Source organism: Chanodichthys erythropterus, chromosome 22, assembly GCF_024489055.1.
Source record: "Chanodichthys erythropterus isolate Z2021 chromosome 22, ASM2448905v1, whole genome shotgun sequence".
Taxonomy (NCBI): Eukaryota; Metazoa; Chordata; class Actinopteri; order Cypriniformes; family Xenocyprididae; genus Chanodichthys; species Chanodichthys erythropterus.
In genome coordinates, this window is record NC_090242.1 from 5,587,927 (window position 1) to 5,602,543 (window position 14,617).

The 14,617-nt window shown below is 35.5% G+C and overlaps 1 protein-coding gene across 1 annotated transcript; it reads left to right on the forward strand.

Moving 5' to 3' along the window:
- The first annotated feature begins 1,485 nt into the window (after nt 1-1,485).
- yipf5 (Yip1 domain family, member 5) lies at nt 1,486-13,891 on the forward strand. The gene is made up of 6 exons (XM_067376682.1): nt 1,486-1,556; nt 2,411-2,530; nt 5,066-5,241; nt 8,795-8,940; nt 9,128-9,309; nt 12,459-13,891. Exons 2-6 carry the CDS (start codon nt 2,421-2,423, stop codon nt 12,619-12,621), a joined length of 777 nt encoding a protein of 258 aa, XP_067232783.1. The 5' UTR covers nt 1,486-1,556; nt 2,411-2,420; the 3' UTR covers nt 12,622-13,891.
- Nucleotides 13,892-14,617: the final 726 nt, after the last annotated feature.

A 14,617-nucleotide genomic window follows, 5' to 3' on the forward strand; every position in this document is an offset into this window, starting at 1 on the left:
CTACATTACTGATAAGTTGGTGTCATTTTTTATGGGTTTGTTCTGTGCCTTATTAGAAATGTAATTAAAAAAAATCTTTCTAATTTATTGAAATTAAACATTCCCTTTCTTCGTGGTTTCAGTAACATCTGTATCAATGAAGACAGTGTAACTTGCATCATGTGTGCTTTAATGGCCTAATGTCATTCAGTTGCTTTCAGAGTTTACAATAGTCAGTACCCATTTGCAGAGACCATAGAAATGAATGAAGGCTGACTTCTCTTACTTCGCGTAAGTATTGTATTCATTTGGATGTTTACATTTGATTCTGAATGAGTTTGATAGTGCTCCATGGCTAAAGCTAACATTAAACACTGTTGGAGAGATTTATGAAGAATGAAGAAATTAAAAAATGAAAATAACGACAGTCTTGTCTCTGTGAATACAGTAAAAAACGATGGTAACTTTAGCCACATTTAACAGTACATTAGCAACATGCTAACGAAACATTTATTAAGACAATTTACAAATATCACTAAAAATATCATGTTATCATGGATCATGTCAGTTATTATCGCTCCATCTGCCATTTTTCACTATTGTCCGTGCTTGCTTACCTAGTCTGATGATTCAGCTGTGCACAGATCCAGACGTTAATACTGGCTGCCCTTGTGTAATGCCTTGAACATGATCTGGCATATGCAAATATTGGGGTCGTACATATTAATGATCCCGAATGTTACATAACAGTCGGTGTTATGATGAGATTCGCTTGTTCTTCGGGGGTCTTTTAATCAAATGAGATTTACATAAGAAGGAGGAAACAAGTCTGGTGTTTGAGACTCACTGTATGTCATTTCCATGTACTGAACTCTTGTTATTTAACTATGCCAAGTTAAATTTAATTTTTAATTAGGGCAGCTTTAATATTGAATCACTGAACTCATATGATTTAAATATGTTTTTAGTACATTAATGGATCTTGAGAGAGGAAATGTCATTGCTGGATATGCAGGCCTCACAGAGCCATCGGACTTCAACTAAAAATATTTTAATTTGTGTTCCGGAGATTAATGAAGGTCTTACAGGTGTGGAACGACATGAGGGTGAGTAATAAATGACATTATTTTCATTTTTGGGTGAACTGACCCTTTAATAATATGATAAAATGCATTCATTGAAAGCATTTGAATGGATCTGACATGAGAATAACAAGAAGACACGTGTTTAGATTGTTACTAACAATACTATAATAAAAAAAAAGGGTTGAAAACAAGTAACTTTGTCATAATTACAGCAACAATACAAGAAATATCTTAGATTTGGTGGCAGGGGCTTCGAATATTGTGTAGGGGGGCCTTCGAGTCAAAAAAGTCGAGAATCATAACAAACCCTTTTTTAATTACCTCCGTTTATAATAGTGTGCGTAGTGAGCGCTTCTTCCCATAGAGGACGCACCTCAGATTTCTGCAGCCTAAACGTACACAGTGACGTGATCATCCCCATTGACCCGGAAGTTCTGCAGCTATTTCTTGACACGTAGTTAGCGGTGTTGGCGGACTCTCGAGCGATTAACGGTGTGAGTAAAACGGCAGAATTTACCTCATTGCGTCTTTATGTTTTTGCTGTATTATATGTTTGAAGTTGTGTGTGGAACAGTGTTTGAACGGTGCTGACAGACACTGAATGTGCCGCTGCAGTGCTTTTGTTGAGCTGTGCTAACTGAACCCAAACAAAACAAACATGATTTATGCTAAAATCACCTTTAAATGTGTGTGACTTCTACAGATATGTGAGAGACAGAATTAACACGGCATGCTTTGAGTAAACTTAAAATCTGGTCTATAATGTGTACTGTAAACTTAAAATCTGGTCTATAATGTGTACTGCTAGTCTGACAAAAAAAGTAACGTGGTTTCATTGTAATGGCAAGTTATTTTACATATTTGATGGTGATACCATGCTTATTTGCACGTGTAACGTACTATAGTAATACCGTGGTTTTACTATGGAAACATCATTGTACTGTGATTGTAATACCATAGTGCTTTCCAATAAAACATAGTAGGACCATAATACTTTTTGGTCCTTTTCTGTAAGTGTAATCATTCAGTACTATGGTATTAATCTGATTTTGTCTCTTTACCATAGTACCCTTATGTATATTGATTCTTTATCCAGATCATTTGTGCTTGATTCATTAATATCATCCATCTTTTTCTTGTCAGTGAATATAATTTGCATGCATTAATGATCAATCCTTATTTGCATGTGTGATTTAAATATGTGTAGTTGGTTTCGAGATCTCCAGCAGATCTCCACCCAAATGAGCTTCTTGCCTTCGATACTATTAGATAAAAATAGTATCTTAGATAGTATATGAGATGATAATGTTCACTGCTGACTGATTTTTCTGCTTGATGTCTTCCAGGCTGCTTGCAATGTCAGGGTTTGACAACCTCAACACAGACTTTTACCAGTCTAGTTACAGTGTAGATGACCAGAACCAAGCAGGATATGGCTACAGCAACACAGATGACCCGTACAGCAAGTAGGCCTGAGTCTTGCACAAAGTCCTGATGTTATTATTATGATATAGCTCTGTTTGTCAAGTCAATTTTATTTCTAATGCTTTTTCCCAATACATATTGTTTCAGAGCTGCTTTAAAGGAAATCATGATCTTTAAAGGGTTAGTTCACCCAAAAATGAAAATAATGTCATTTATTACTCTCCCTCATGCCGTTCCACACCCTTAAGACCTTCGGAACCCAAATTAAGATATTTTTGTTGAAATCCGAATGGCTCCTGCATATCCAGCAATGACATTTCCTCTCTCAAGATTCATTAATGTACTAAAAACATATTTAAATCAGTTCATGTGAGTACAGTGGTTCAGTATTAATATTATAAAGCGACAAGAATATTTTTGGTGCTCCAAAAAAACAAAATAACGACTTATTTAGTGATGGACAATTTCAAAACACTGCTTCATTAAGCTTCGGAGCACAATGAATCAGCGTGATTTCAGCCGTTGGCAGTTTGACACGCGATCCGAATCGTGATTCGACACGCTGATTCATAACACTCCGAAGCTTCCTGAAGCAGTGTTTTGAAATCGGCCATCACTAAATAAGTTATTTTGTTTTTTTGGTGCACCAAAAATATTCTCATCACTTTATAATATTAATATTGAACCACTGTACTCGCATGAACTGATTTAAATATGTTTTTAGTACATTAATGGATCTTGAGAGAGTGACATTGCTGGTTATGGAGGCCTCACTGAGCCATTGGATTTCAACTAAAATATTTTAATTTGTGTTCTGATGATGATCGAAGGTCTTACAGGTGTGGAACGGCACGAGGGTGAGTAATAAATAACATTATTTTCATTTTTGGGTGAACTAACCCTTTAAGTTAATGATATCTTAATGTTGCATTTAGCAGATTTGAGGTGGTTGATGATATAGTTTACATTTTGTGATATAAACAATGCAGCAGGTGAGATTTGCTATGTAGTATATATCTCTTCAAGTGAGTATACTGTATGTGGTTAAAGTTGGATATACTGTATAGAGCTGTGCGATAATATAGTTTACATTTTACAATGATATAAGCAACCACATATCCGAAATTTGCTATCTAGTTTGCATTGCTTTGAGTCAACTGTATGTATGTGGGTAAAGTTGCATGCACTATATATGCTATTAAGATTTTTGTAGTCACTCATTTAAGCTGTTAGTCAACTAGTCTGACTTTTATGATAGTATTAAATAACTTAAAGGGATAGTTCACCCAAAAATGAAGATTTTGTCATTACTTACTTGGTAACCAGACAGTTGACAGCACCTATTGACTTCCATAGTAGGAATAAAAGTACTATGGAAGCCAATGGGTGCCGTCAACTGTCTGGTTACCAACATTCTTTAAAAATATCAACAGAAGAGAAACTCATACAGGTTTGGAACAACTAGGCCTATCCCTTTTTAAATATATACTTGGGTTAGGGTGTGGCATTGGTAAATGGTTTCAGGACTAAGAAAGAATATTGTATGCAACATTGCTCTACATTAGAGGAATAACTAATCCATAATGATGAGCATTTAAAATATTAAGTGCACACGCATTAAGCTTGATGCAGAGCATTGGCAAAAGTAATGATTATGAATGTTTCAAAAATCAGCAAGGAGACTGTCTGAACATTTTAACAACTTATTAATAAACTAGTGATTTCTGAGTATGTGTCGGCTGATGTAAAGATGTTGTCAACGCTGACTCGTCATCTCTACAGTATAGTGGATGCAGCTTTACAGAGAAATTCACGTTAAGCTCTCCGCTTGAACACTTGGGTATGCATCTAATAATAGCACACATTTATTTGGGTTAAATAAATGTGTCATTTGAGCAAGCGGGCATGAAATGAAGCTACGACTTGCATGTTTCAAATGATGAGCCATGTCTGAGCTCGATAAATGTTCAGGCAAACGTTTGGATTTCCTGCCTGACATAATTACCATATGGGAACAACCGTGCTAACGATCTGTCCATCACAGGATGCATGACTTTACCAATTCCTGTAGTGTTTTTCTCTTCTGAGACTGAATAATTACAATTTGGTCGACTCTTAGAAGGGAAGCCCTATATCCAACTTTAAATATATATAATTGGTTGGTAACATAATTTACATTTTGCAACAGTATAATCAATCAAGCAGTTGAGATTTGCTGAAGTTATATTGCTTTAGGTGAGCATATGTATGAATGCAGACAAAGTTGGTTATAGCAGCGCAAGGACATAGTTATATTTTGCAACAGTATAAACAATCACACAGCTGAGATTTGCTATATTGTATGTATTGTTTACCTGAGTGTAATATGTGTGCTGGTGAAATTAGATACACTATTTGACTTTAAATATATCACTTGATTATAATATACAACTTTAGACAGTAATCAGCAAACCATTATGCAAATTTGTATTTGTCAAAATAGACAAGGTGTTTTTATTTCATATTTGTAGTAAAATAACAAGCCCTAAATGCCTGTCACCTAATTATGGCGCTAAATCTCTCGTTGCTTCCGACAGACCATATGGACAGTATGATTACTCACAGCCGATGGGCTACTCGGCACCTCCGGGAATGATGCAGCCCCAGCAGCCGTACACGGGGCAGATCTTCCAGCCTACGCCAGCGTTTACACCCGCCTCCCCTCAATCCATGTACACTAGCAGCTTTGAGGACGAGCCCCCGTTGCTGGAGGGTAAGTGAGACCTGCAACTGCTTTGATCTTGAAATTAGCTGATGATAAATAAAATGAAGCTCATATCTTGCTTTCGTTGATGTGTTGAATTTGCATATAGGGCAGGAACTGAAGATTAGATTTGTATTCGTTTTGAGGAGACAGTTATGTTGCCTAGTGTAAATGGAAGAGTTTTAACAAAACGGATAGATATCCAATCAGTAAGAACGCATGAATGACCAGGTGTAAATAGGCCTGTTGGAAATCTGTTCTTCAAAGTGTAATTTAAACCTGAAAATAGACAAACTGAAGGATTTTGACATTTAACTTTTTTTTTTTAGGAAAAATTGCTTCATAAATATTTTTAATAGGTTCTGCACTATTTCTATGCTAGCCATTATGAATATTTAAAATGTTTGTGTATTAGTGCGGATCAGTGATTATCTCAGAAACTTAAAAATGGCATTTCATGACACAAAGGTTGTTTAAAGGGTTAGTTCACCCAAAAATGAAAATTCATTCATTAATTACTCACCCTCATGTCGTTCCTCACCCGTAAGACCTTCATTCTTCTTCAGAACACAAATTAAGATATTTTTGATAAAATCTGATGGCTCAGTGAGGCCTCTATTGACCGCAAGATAATTAACACATTCAATGCCCAGAAAGCTACTGAAGACATATTTAAAACAGTTCATGTGACTACAGTGGTTCAACCTTTATATTATGAAGCGACAAGAATACTTTTTGTGTGCCAAAAGACAAAATAATGACTTTATTCAACACTATCTAGTGATGGGTGATTTCAAAACACTGCTTCATGAAGCTTCGAAGCTTTACGAATCTTTTGTTTTGAATCAGTGGTTCGGTTTATCAAACTGCCAAAGTCATGTGAACCATTGAAATTTCGAAACACTAATGACGTAACGAAGCCTCACGTTACTTTCACGCTCCAAACCACTGATTCAAAACAAAAGATTCGTAAAGCTTCATCACTTGATATTGTTGAATAAAGTCAGTATTTTAATTTTTTTTTTCATAACATTAAGGTTGAACCACTGTAGTCACATGAACTGTTTTAAAATGTCTTTAGTAGCTTTCTGGGCATTGAAAGTGTAAATTGTCTTGCTGGCAAAGGAGGCCTTACTGAGGATTTTATCAAAAATATCTTAATTTGTTTTCTTAAGATGAACGAAGGTTTTACAGATGTGGAACGACATGAAGGTGAGTAATTAATGACAGAATTTTAATTTTTGGGTGACCTAACCCTTCAAATGACACACATGTGTATTTGCTAAATGCTGATGGTAAATGAGGGCTATAAAAAAGGGCTGTAATACTTTTTTTGTATTGTTTACTTTCTTTGCTCAACAGTTCTCTCTAATAATGAATTAGATAGGACCGTTAAACTGAGACCGTCAACTAATGAAGACGGAGAATGGGAGTGCTGTGTTCAGGCTCTGGTGGTGTCAGTACCGTCAAAATAAAAGTCCTGCTTCAGACACATCTGGCAAACAGAAAAACTTAATTTAAAAAAATGCTAAATATATCGGCCTTGGCAATAATCGGTCATCCACTACTCCAAACCCATATGATTTTCTTTTTTTTCTGTGCAACACAGATGAAGAAATATTGAGAAATGTATTTCCCACACTTTTGGGAAATAGGAAACTGGGCGTGATACAGAAGTGTCATAAAAGTAGTCCATAGTATGCCCTATATTTCAAGCCATACAGTATGAACAGTTTGGTTGTCACTCTCAGATCATTGTAATAACATGAATGTTTTTCTGTAGTTTTACACTAACACAAGAAATTTATATTATTATTATTATTATTATTATTATTATTATTTAATAATTATCCCTAATGATCACTTTTTTTTTTTTTTTTTTTCTCGGATAATCCGTTTTAAATCTGACGTACATCACAATATGGAAGTGTGCAAATACCTTTGGGGTCACTAGATCAATATATGTATATATTTTTAAAAAAGAAAAATCTCTCACACTCCAGCTCTACTGAATGAGTCTTTTCTCACTGCTCTGTTTGCATTGTATAATGCCATTATCAAGAGTAATTACGGTAATTCTGCTGAATTGCTTTGAAGTTTGAGACTGCATGTGTTATTAAAAAATGCAAATGCAAATTTGAGTGTGCTTAACATATAAATAAAAAATTGCATAATTTCATGTGTAAAGCCATAGTTCACTTTTGGGTCAAAACTGACCGGAAATTAATGTATCTCTTACATTTTTTTTTTTTTTTTTTTTGTTATTTTTTGTTTTTAAAAATTGTGTTTTGACAGTCTTAACACATTTACCAAAACTTTTTTTTGTTTGTTTTTTTTATGTATTGTGGGTCAAAATAGACCTGAAATCTTTGGTTAGTCCTTGTTATTCTGATTGATTAAATGAGGAATTTTTTAAACTCATGACATTTTTCTGTAGTACTTCAGTACACATGTAGAATCATTTTCAGAATCAGTGATTCCCTTCATAGTCACACTGCTTTGATTCCCATGGGTGAATTCATTATTGTTTACTAAGAAATCAATAAAGCATTGCCTCTTGCGACCAAAAGCCAGAACTCTGAGAATAACGCTTCAAAAAACAAATATGTGTCACCTGGGGCTGTTTAGTACAACCACATCTATGTCCTTGCATACTGAAGTTAAGTAGTCCTTGTGAAATCTACTTGAACCAGATAATCAGAGCTGTGCTTAAAATGAACCGGCAGTCGGCAGAGAAACGTGGAGAAATCCACTTCACTGATTACTGCTGACTGCTGTTGTCATCCAGTATTGGAAGAGCATTTATCATGCTGTGCAATAATGTCAATCCTGTCTTATTCTAATGTTCTGCTTTATTAGCAGTGCTCGCTGAAGCAAGCATCACTGTTACCACTATTAGCTTTACTCATTATCGTTAGAAAATAAACAGTGAAGCAGTTTTGTTAAAATTGTATAAAACTTTTAGAAAGTTTTGTCTGGAAAATCAAAACTGCTAAAACAATAAATTATATCATGGAGATAAAGGATTAGATTTGTTGCATATTTCCAAATAAATAGATTATGATTCACAATTCTCAAATTAAACAAATAGTATGAGATCTACAGGTATGTTAGAAGTTTTGCCTACATTTGTGGACTTTGAAACATTTCAGGTGTCAAGATGCCTGTAGTATAGAGCCCTGTTTCCACCTGGTGTTAAGATGCGTTTTGGTCAATCGGATCACAAGTAGACGAGGGATACACATTCCCATTTATACCTGGTGTTTTAATCTTTTAAAATTCTCTTTTGACCATTTTCAACCACTTCTGTCCTGATTTCTTCAAGGGGAGGGTCTATGGGTGGATAAATTAATGGGTTTTTCAGATCTTTCGAACTAATGGACAAAATAATCTCTTGCAATTTACATATGAACGTGACTGAGATGACAGAAAACATACGGAAAGCAACAGCTTTCATATTTCACATTGCCCAGTTTGGGAAACCCTTCCCTAGTATCATGGCGGTGCAGGGCAAACACCACTTATTCTTCCAAAAAAGTGAAAGTGTATTTTCCTTTTCCAGAGCTGGGGATCAACTTTGACCACATCTGGCAGAAAACTCTGACTGTGCTGCACCCGTTGAAGGCAGCAGATGGCAGTATAATGAATGAAACAGATCTGGCTGGTCCCATGGTGTTCTGTTTAGCCTTTGGGGCGACATTACTCTTGGTAAGAGGCAAGAGTTTTAAATGGCTCAAGATGAATATGGGTACATTATCTTTTTGAGCTTCGGAAGCATTTTTTTTAAAAATTTTTTTATTAATTTATATTCTGATGATTAATAAATCTGACAAGAATATTTTTGTTAAATGATAAAAGTGCTAACCACAGGACATGTTTTTCTTCCTCATTTTAGACGGGTAAGATCCAGTTCGGTTACGTGTACGGTATCAGTGCCATCGGGTGCCTCGGCATGTACTGCCTGCTCAACCTCATGAGCATGACGGGGGTTTCATTTGGGTGTGTCGCTAGTGTTCTCGGGTACTGCCTGCTCCCCATGATCATCTTGTCCAGTTTCGGGGTCCTCATCTCCTTACAGTAAGTCATACTTTACAACCTTTTAAATTACAATTTGAAAGAGTTTACTATAGTTTAAAATGTAATTTATTCCGTTGTTGGCAAAGCTGAATTTTCAGCATCATTTCTCCAGTCTTCAGTGTCACATGATCCTTCAGAAATCATTCTAATATGCTCATTTGGTGCTTAATTGTTAATCAAAGTTCTTATTATCAATGTTGAAAATAGTTTTTGCTTCTTAATGTTTTTGGGGAAACCATGATACATTTTTTTTTTTTTTGTCAAGATTCTGATTAGAAACTTTGAGATTTGGTTAGAAACTTCAAAAGAACAGCATTTATTTGAAATATAAATATTTTGTAACAATTTCTTTACTCTTGATCAATTTTGTGTTATTAATATTGTATTATTAAATTTAAAACTTAGTAGTTTTAGGGTAGTGTATCAAAGTTTCTACAAACATTTTAAGCAGCAAAAACTGTTTTCAATGCGTATAATAACAAGAAATGTTTCTTGAACAGCAAATCAGCATATTATAATGATTTCTGAAGGATCATGTGACACTAAAGACTGGAGTAATGATACTGAAAATTACATCACAGGAATAAATCTTAATGTTCCAAACATTAGTGTGTGTTTTTAATATACAATAAACTATTTAAAATATAAATTATTAATAACAATCTATAATAGAATATATTGATATTGAATGTTATAAAGTGTTTTTTTTAGCGCTGCCCCCTAATATTCAATCAAATGTTAATCAGAGGCTTGGTCTACAAAATGTTTTAATTAGTCATTTGGTCGCAGAAGAAGAAAAAAAAAAAAAAAACTCCTCAGGAATTGGAGTAGCGTATTACGTGACAGACAGATCCTTAACACAGCTGATCCATGTGGTAATTATATTGGGCAGGAAATCCAATGTGTGGGATCATTTCAAGATGGTAAAGGGTGACCCCAAAAAGGTGACGTGCAAACGTTCGCCTATCATTAATCAATCTTAAACGTGGCTTACCATTTGAAACATGTAAGTAGTACCTTAACGTTACATGGCCACTCGCTCTAACATTAACTTAGAGAAACGTACGCTATTATTATGCACATATCTAAAGGCCCTGATATACTCAAGGCAGTTCTTTTTCATTTTTCATTTGGGAGTAAAATACTGTTAGCGAACATCCCCCACGTTGCTGAGAGCGACATTTAGTTGAATATATAAATATGAGCTGTGCACTTTCCTTTTAAAACAAAATAATCCCAACCAAAATGACAACACTAAGAAACGAGCAGTTATGGAAGTATCTGATCATAGTGATGTGGATATGTTTGAAGCAGCTCTGCAATTCAGCGCTTAGTCCACATTAGCTTTAAACGATACCAGACGAGGAATAAAGGTCTTTTCTAGTGAAACATTTTCGAAAAAAAATACAACTGTAAATGCTTTATAAACACACATTATCACCTTGCACATGCTTCCGCATTCTTCTAAACGCTTACGCTGTATGTCCTATGCCTTCCCTATTCTACTTATGGAAAAAAATGAAACTGGCACCGCGTGCGTTCCGTAAGTAGAATAGGGAAGGCGTAGGACATTGAATGCGGAAAGCGGAAGCACTTGCAAGGCTATAATTTGTTTATAAAGCACAAGTAAATTTTTAGTAAATGACTGATCGTTTGTCTAGATAAGACTCTTATTTCTCATCTGGTATCGTTTAAAGCCCTCTGAAGCTGCACTGAAACTGTATTTTGACCTTCAACCGTCTGGTGCCCATTGAAGTCCAGTATAAGGAGAATAATCCTGGAATGTTTTCATCAAAAACCTTAATTTCTTTTCGACTGAAGAAAGAAAGACATGAACATCTTGGATGACATGGGGGTGAGTAAATTATCAGGAAAATTTTATTTGAAAGTCGTGTCACGTTTATTTATTTAGCACGTTATACAATAGATTGCTTTAATGCAAGCAACTTTAAAGTATTAAACATTAAAAAACTGTCAGTGTCTCCTTCAATTAGAATTACAACTTCACTTTCTACTATAAAGCGACTGTCCAGTGTATTCTTCTTTGTACTTGTGGATGTCTGATGTTGATGAACTAATTTGAGAGCTTCTCCACTTAATTTCTTCTATGTCAAAGAAGGTGGAGCTACAGAGCTACATTTGTCTATCACATAATCACCACAGACCAATGGTAGTTTGATGGTGTTTACCAGCCAGAGCAAACTTTTCTGGAAAGTTTGCTTTGGCATGCTGTTTTGGACACAACAATCCTTGCTTTGCCCTGATTTTGTTCGAAATGATGTCACACCAGTTCGTTCTTTGATTTCACTTGAAGTACATTGGGGCCTTAAAGGGATAGTTCACCCAAAAATGAAAATGATCCCATGATTTACTCACCCTCAAGCCATCCTAGAGGACGACCTTCTTTCAGACAAACACAATCTGAGATATATTTTAAAATATTCTGGCTCTTCCATGTTTTATAATGGGAGTGAATATTTTGAAGCCCAAAAAAGCACATCCATCCATCATTAAAGCACTCCACATGGATCCAGGGGATTAATAAAGGCTGTCTGAAGTGAAGAGATGTGTTTTTGTAAGACAAAATATCCATATTTAAAACTATATAAACTATAATAACTGGCTTCTGGCATCGAGTTACGAGTTAGTTGTATCGAAATCCTCTGACATTTCTATTTAAAAATGCTCGGTTTAGACTTCTAATTCATGTTTTGTTTTGCTCTAACCTCTGCGCTTCCATGTTTGTCACAACGTCATGTGTCAGGTCAAAGTTCACTCTTCCGGCGGAACTCGACTCATGTATGGCCATTCTCTGGAAGCCAGTTATTATAGTTTATAAAGTTTTTTAAAAATGGGTATTTTTCTAAAAAAAACCCATCGCTTGGATGGACTGATGCACTTTTTTGGGCTTCAAAATCTCACCCCCCCCATTCACTACCATTAAAAAAATATCCTGGCTCTTCCAAGCTTTTAATGTAACTGATTTTGTACATCTGAAAGAAGATGGTTATATACACCTAGAATGGCTTGAGGGTGAATAAATCATCAATAAAACATTATTTTCAAGTGTTCTTTACGGCTGCCCCCTATATATAGCTAGCTAGTTTATAATAGACCTTGCTAACCTGGTGTTTTCCTGTGTCTTTCAGGGGTATGATGGGTATCATTTTAACAGCCGCCATCATTGGTTGGTGTAGTTTTTCGGCTTCTAAGATCTTCATCTCTGCTTTGGCCATGGACGGGCAGCAGCTGCTGGTGGCGTATCCCTGCGCCCTGCTGTATGGAGTCTTTGCCCTCATCTCTGTTTTTTGAACTCTCAGCCTCTTTTAATGGACAAAATGACCTCCAATACGCAACACCTTTTATTTGAGGACTGCTTTTGATAACACCCACCACATACCCGCTCACCGAGTGTGGCCAGTGTTTATCATGTTCTGTGAGAATGTGGCATTAATTTCTTCTGCTTTATTCTTACCTGCCCACCTACTCTGAGAAATGTTCTTGCTTGCATAATGCAGGTTAAAACTCAATTCTTTTTCTTTAATGCGTTCACTGAATTCTTTTGTTCAAAGCCAGAAAATGAAGTGTTTATCAAAGAGAAGAATGTGTAATCGATGCAAAGGGCACAACTCTCCTCCTACACAACAATGCTTTTCCCTCCAGAACGGAGTTTGCAAAGTACAGTAGTAATTTTCTTTCTTGGAATTGTTTTCTTTTACATTCCTGAAATGCTGTCGATTTATTCTGCCTGTGTTCATTCATACACTTGGGTCAGTGAGAATGCCTACATGTTCACAGACATTTCACACCATTTCCATCATGTACTTGGCAAATTAAATGTAACGAACAAAAAAAAAATCACTCTTTTGTGCATCTTTTGCAAGCCAATTTGAAGGAATAGTTTGGCCATAAATAAAAATGCTTTCATTTACTCAACCACATATGGTTCAAACCTGTATGACTGTCTTTTATGAATCATATAAGGATAATTTCTGAAGAATTTCACTGGTTATGTTCAACTACCCCATTCATTGTATTTGGATGGGAAAAAGCATGTAAAACTTTGTGTATTCCATTGGAGAAAGTAAGTCATACTTGTTTGAAATGAGTAATTGTTGGTGAAATTTGTGTGAGCTTTCCCTTTAAGACTTTATTTCAGACTGCTGCAGGTTTTAAAGTTTATTATGGGTTTTCAAATGCATTTCACCACTAACACAATCTCATGTCTGCCGATTACAGGTGAACTCCAGCTGAATTTTGTTTTCATTTCTGATTTATTTTCTTCCACACATTTATCTTTTGAGCCAAGGTTTAGCACCATTCCAAATAACTCTTAAAGCTTAAAGAGTCAAATTTACAGAGCAAATCTTTCTGAATATCTATAGGCTCTTTGTTCATTTTAAGGGGCCACGACTGTCCTCTCAGATGGATGGGTATATTTATATACAATGTAACTTTGTTTTGTATGTCCAGAAGAGTACACATGTTTATATCAATCCTGTCTTGTGGAAAATCCGTGGCCAACTGGTAGGGTGTTACACTTGTGCTGTTTCACAGGCTGTTTTAATTAAATAAAAGTACAACTTTTGTTTGAAGACTTTTGTTTGAATTGTCCTTATCCTTCATTCTTTAAAGCAGTGGTTCAGTCTTTTAATTCCTCATTGTCCATGATATTTCAAAGCCCCATGACCTTTTCAGTTGTTTGTGATGTACTGTATAAAGTTTAAGACACTGTCTCAAAAGGTTAGTTCGCCCAAAAATGACAGGTGTCATTTTGACAGGGTTTTTTTTTTTACATGTGAAAAACCTGTAAGACACACATGAAGATATTTTTTAATTAAATCTGTCCCTCCCATTGACAGTCTACACAACTACCAATTTGATGCTTCAAAATTTTCATAAAGATATTGTAAAACGAATCTGTATGACTCAGGTGGTTAACCTAATTAACAAATTTTCTGTAGAGACTCAATCGCTCAATATGATGAACAGATTTAATTTAGGTATTATTCTCATATAAATCTTGATCAGTGAACATAAACAGATACTCAACCATATTTGTTTGACACGCTAGAACAAACTTCATTGGTTCTGGCTCAAACGTGCCTCGTAACACAAGAATGAACCTCATTGGTTCTTGCTGAAGCTCAAATGTGCTGCGTAACACGAGAATGAACCTCATTGGTTCTTGCTGAAGCTCAAATGTGCTGCGTAATACGAGAATGAACCTCATTGGTTCTAGTGAAGCTCAAACGTGATGCGTAACACGAAAACGAACCTCATTGGTTCTTGCTGAAGCTCAAATGTG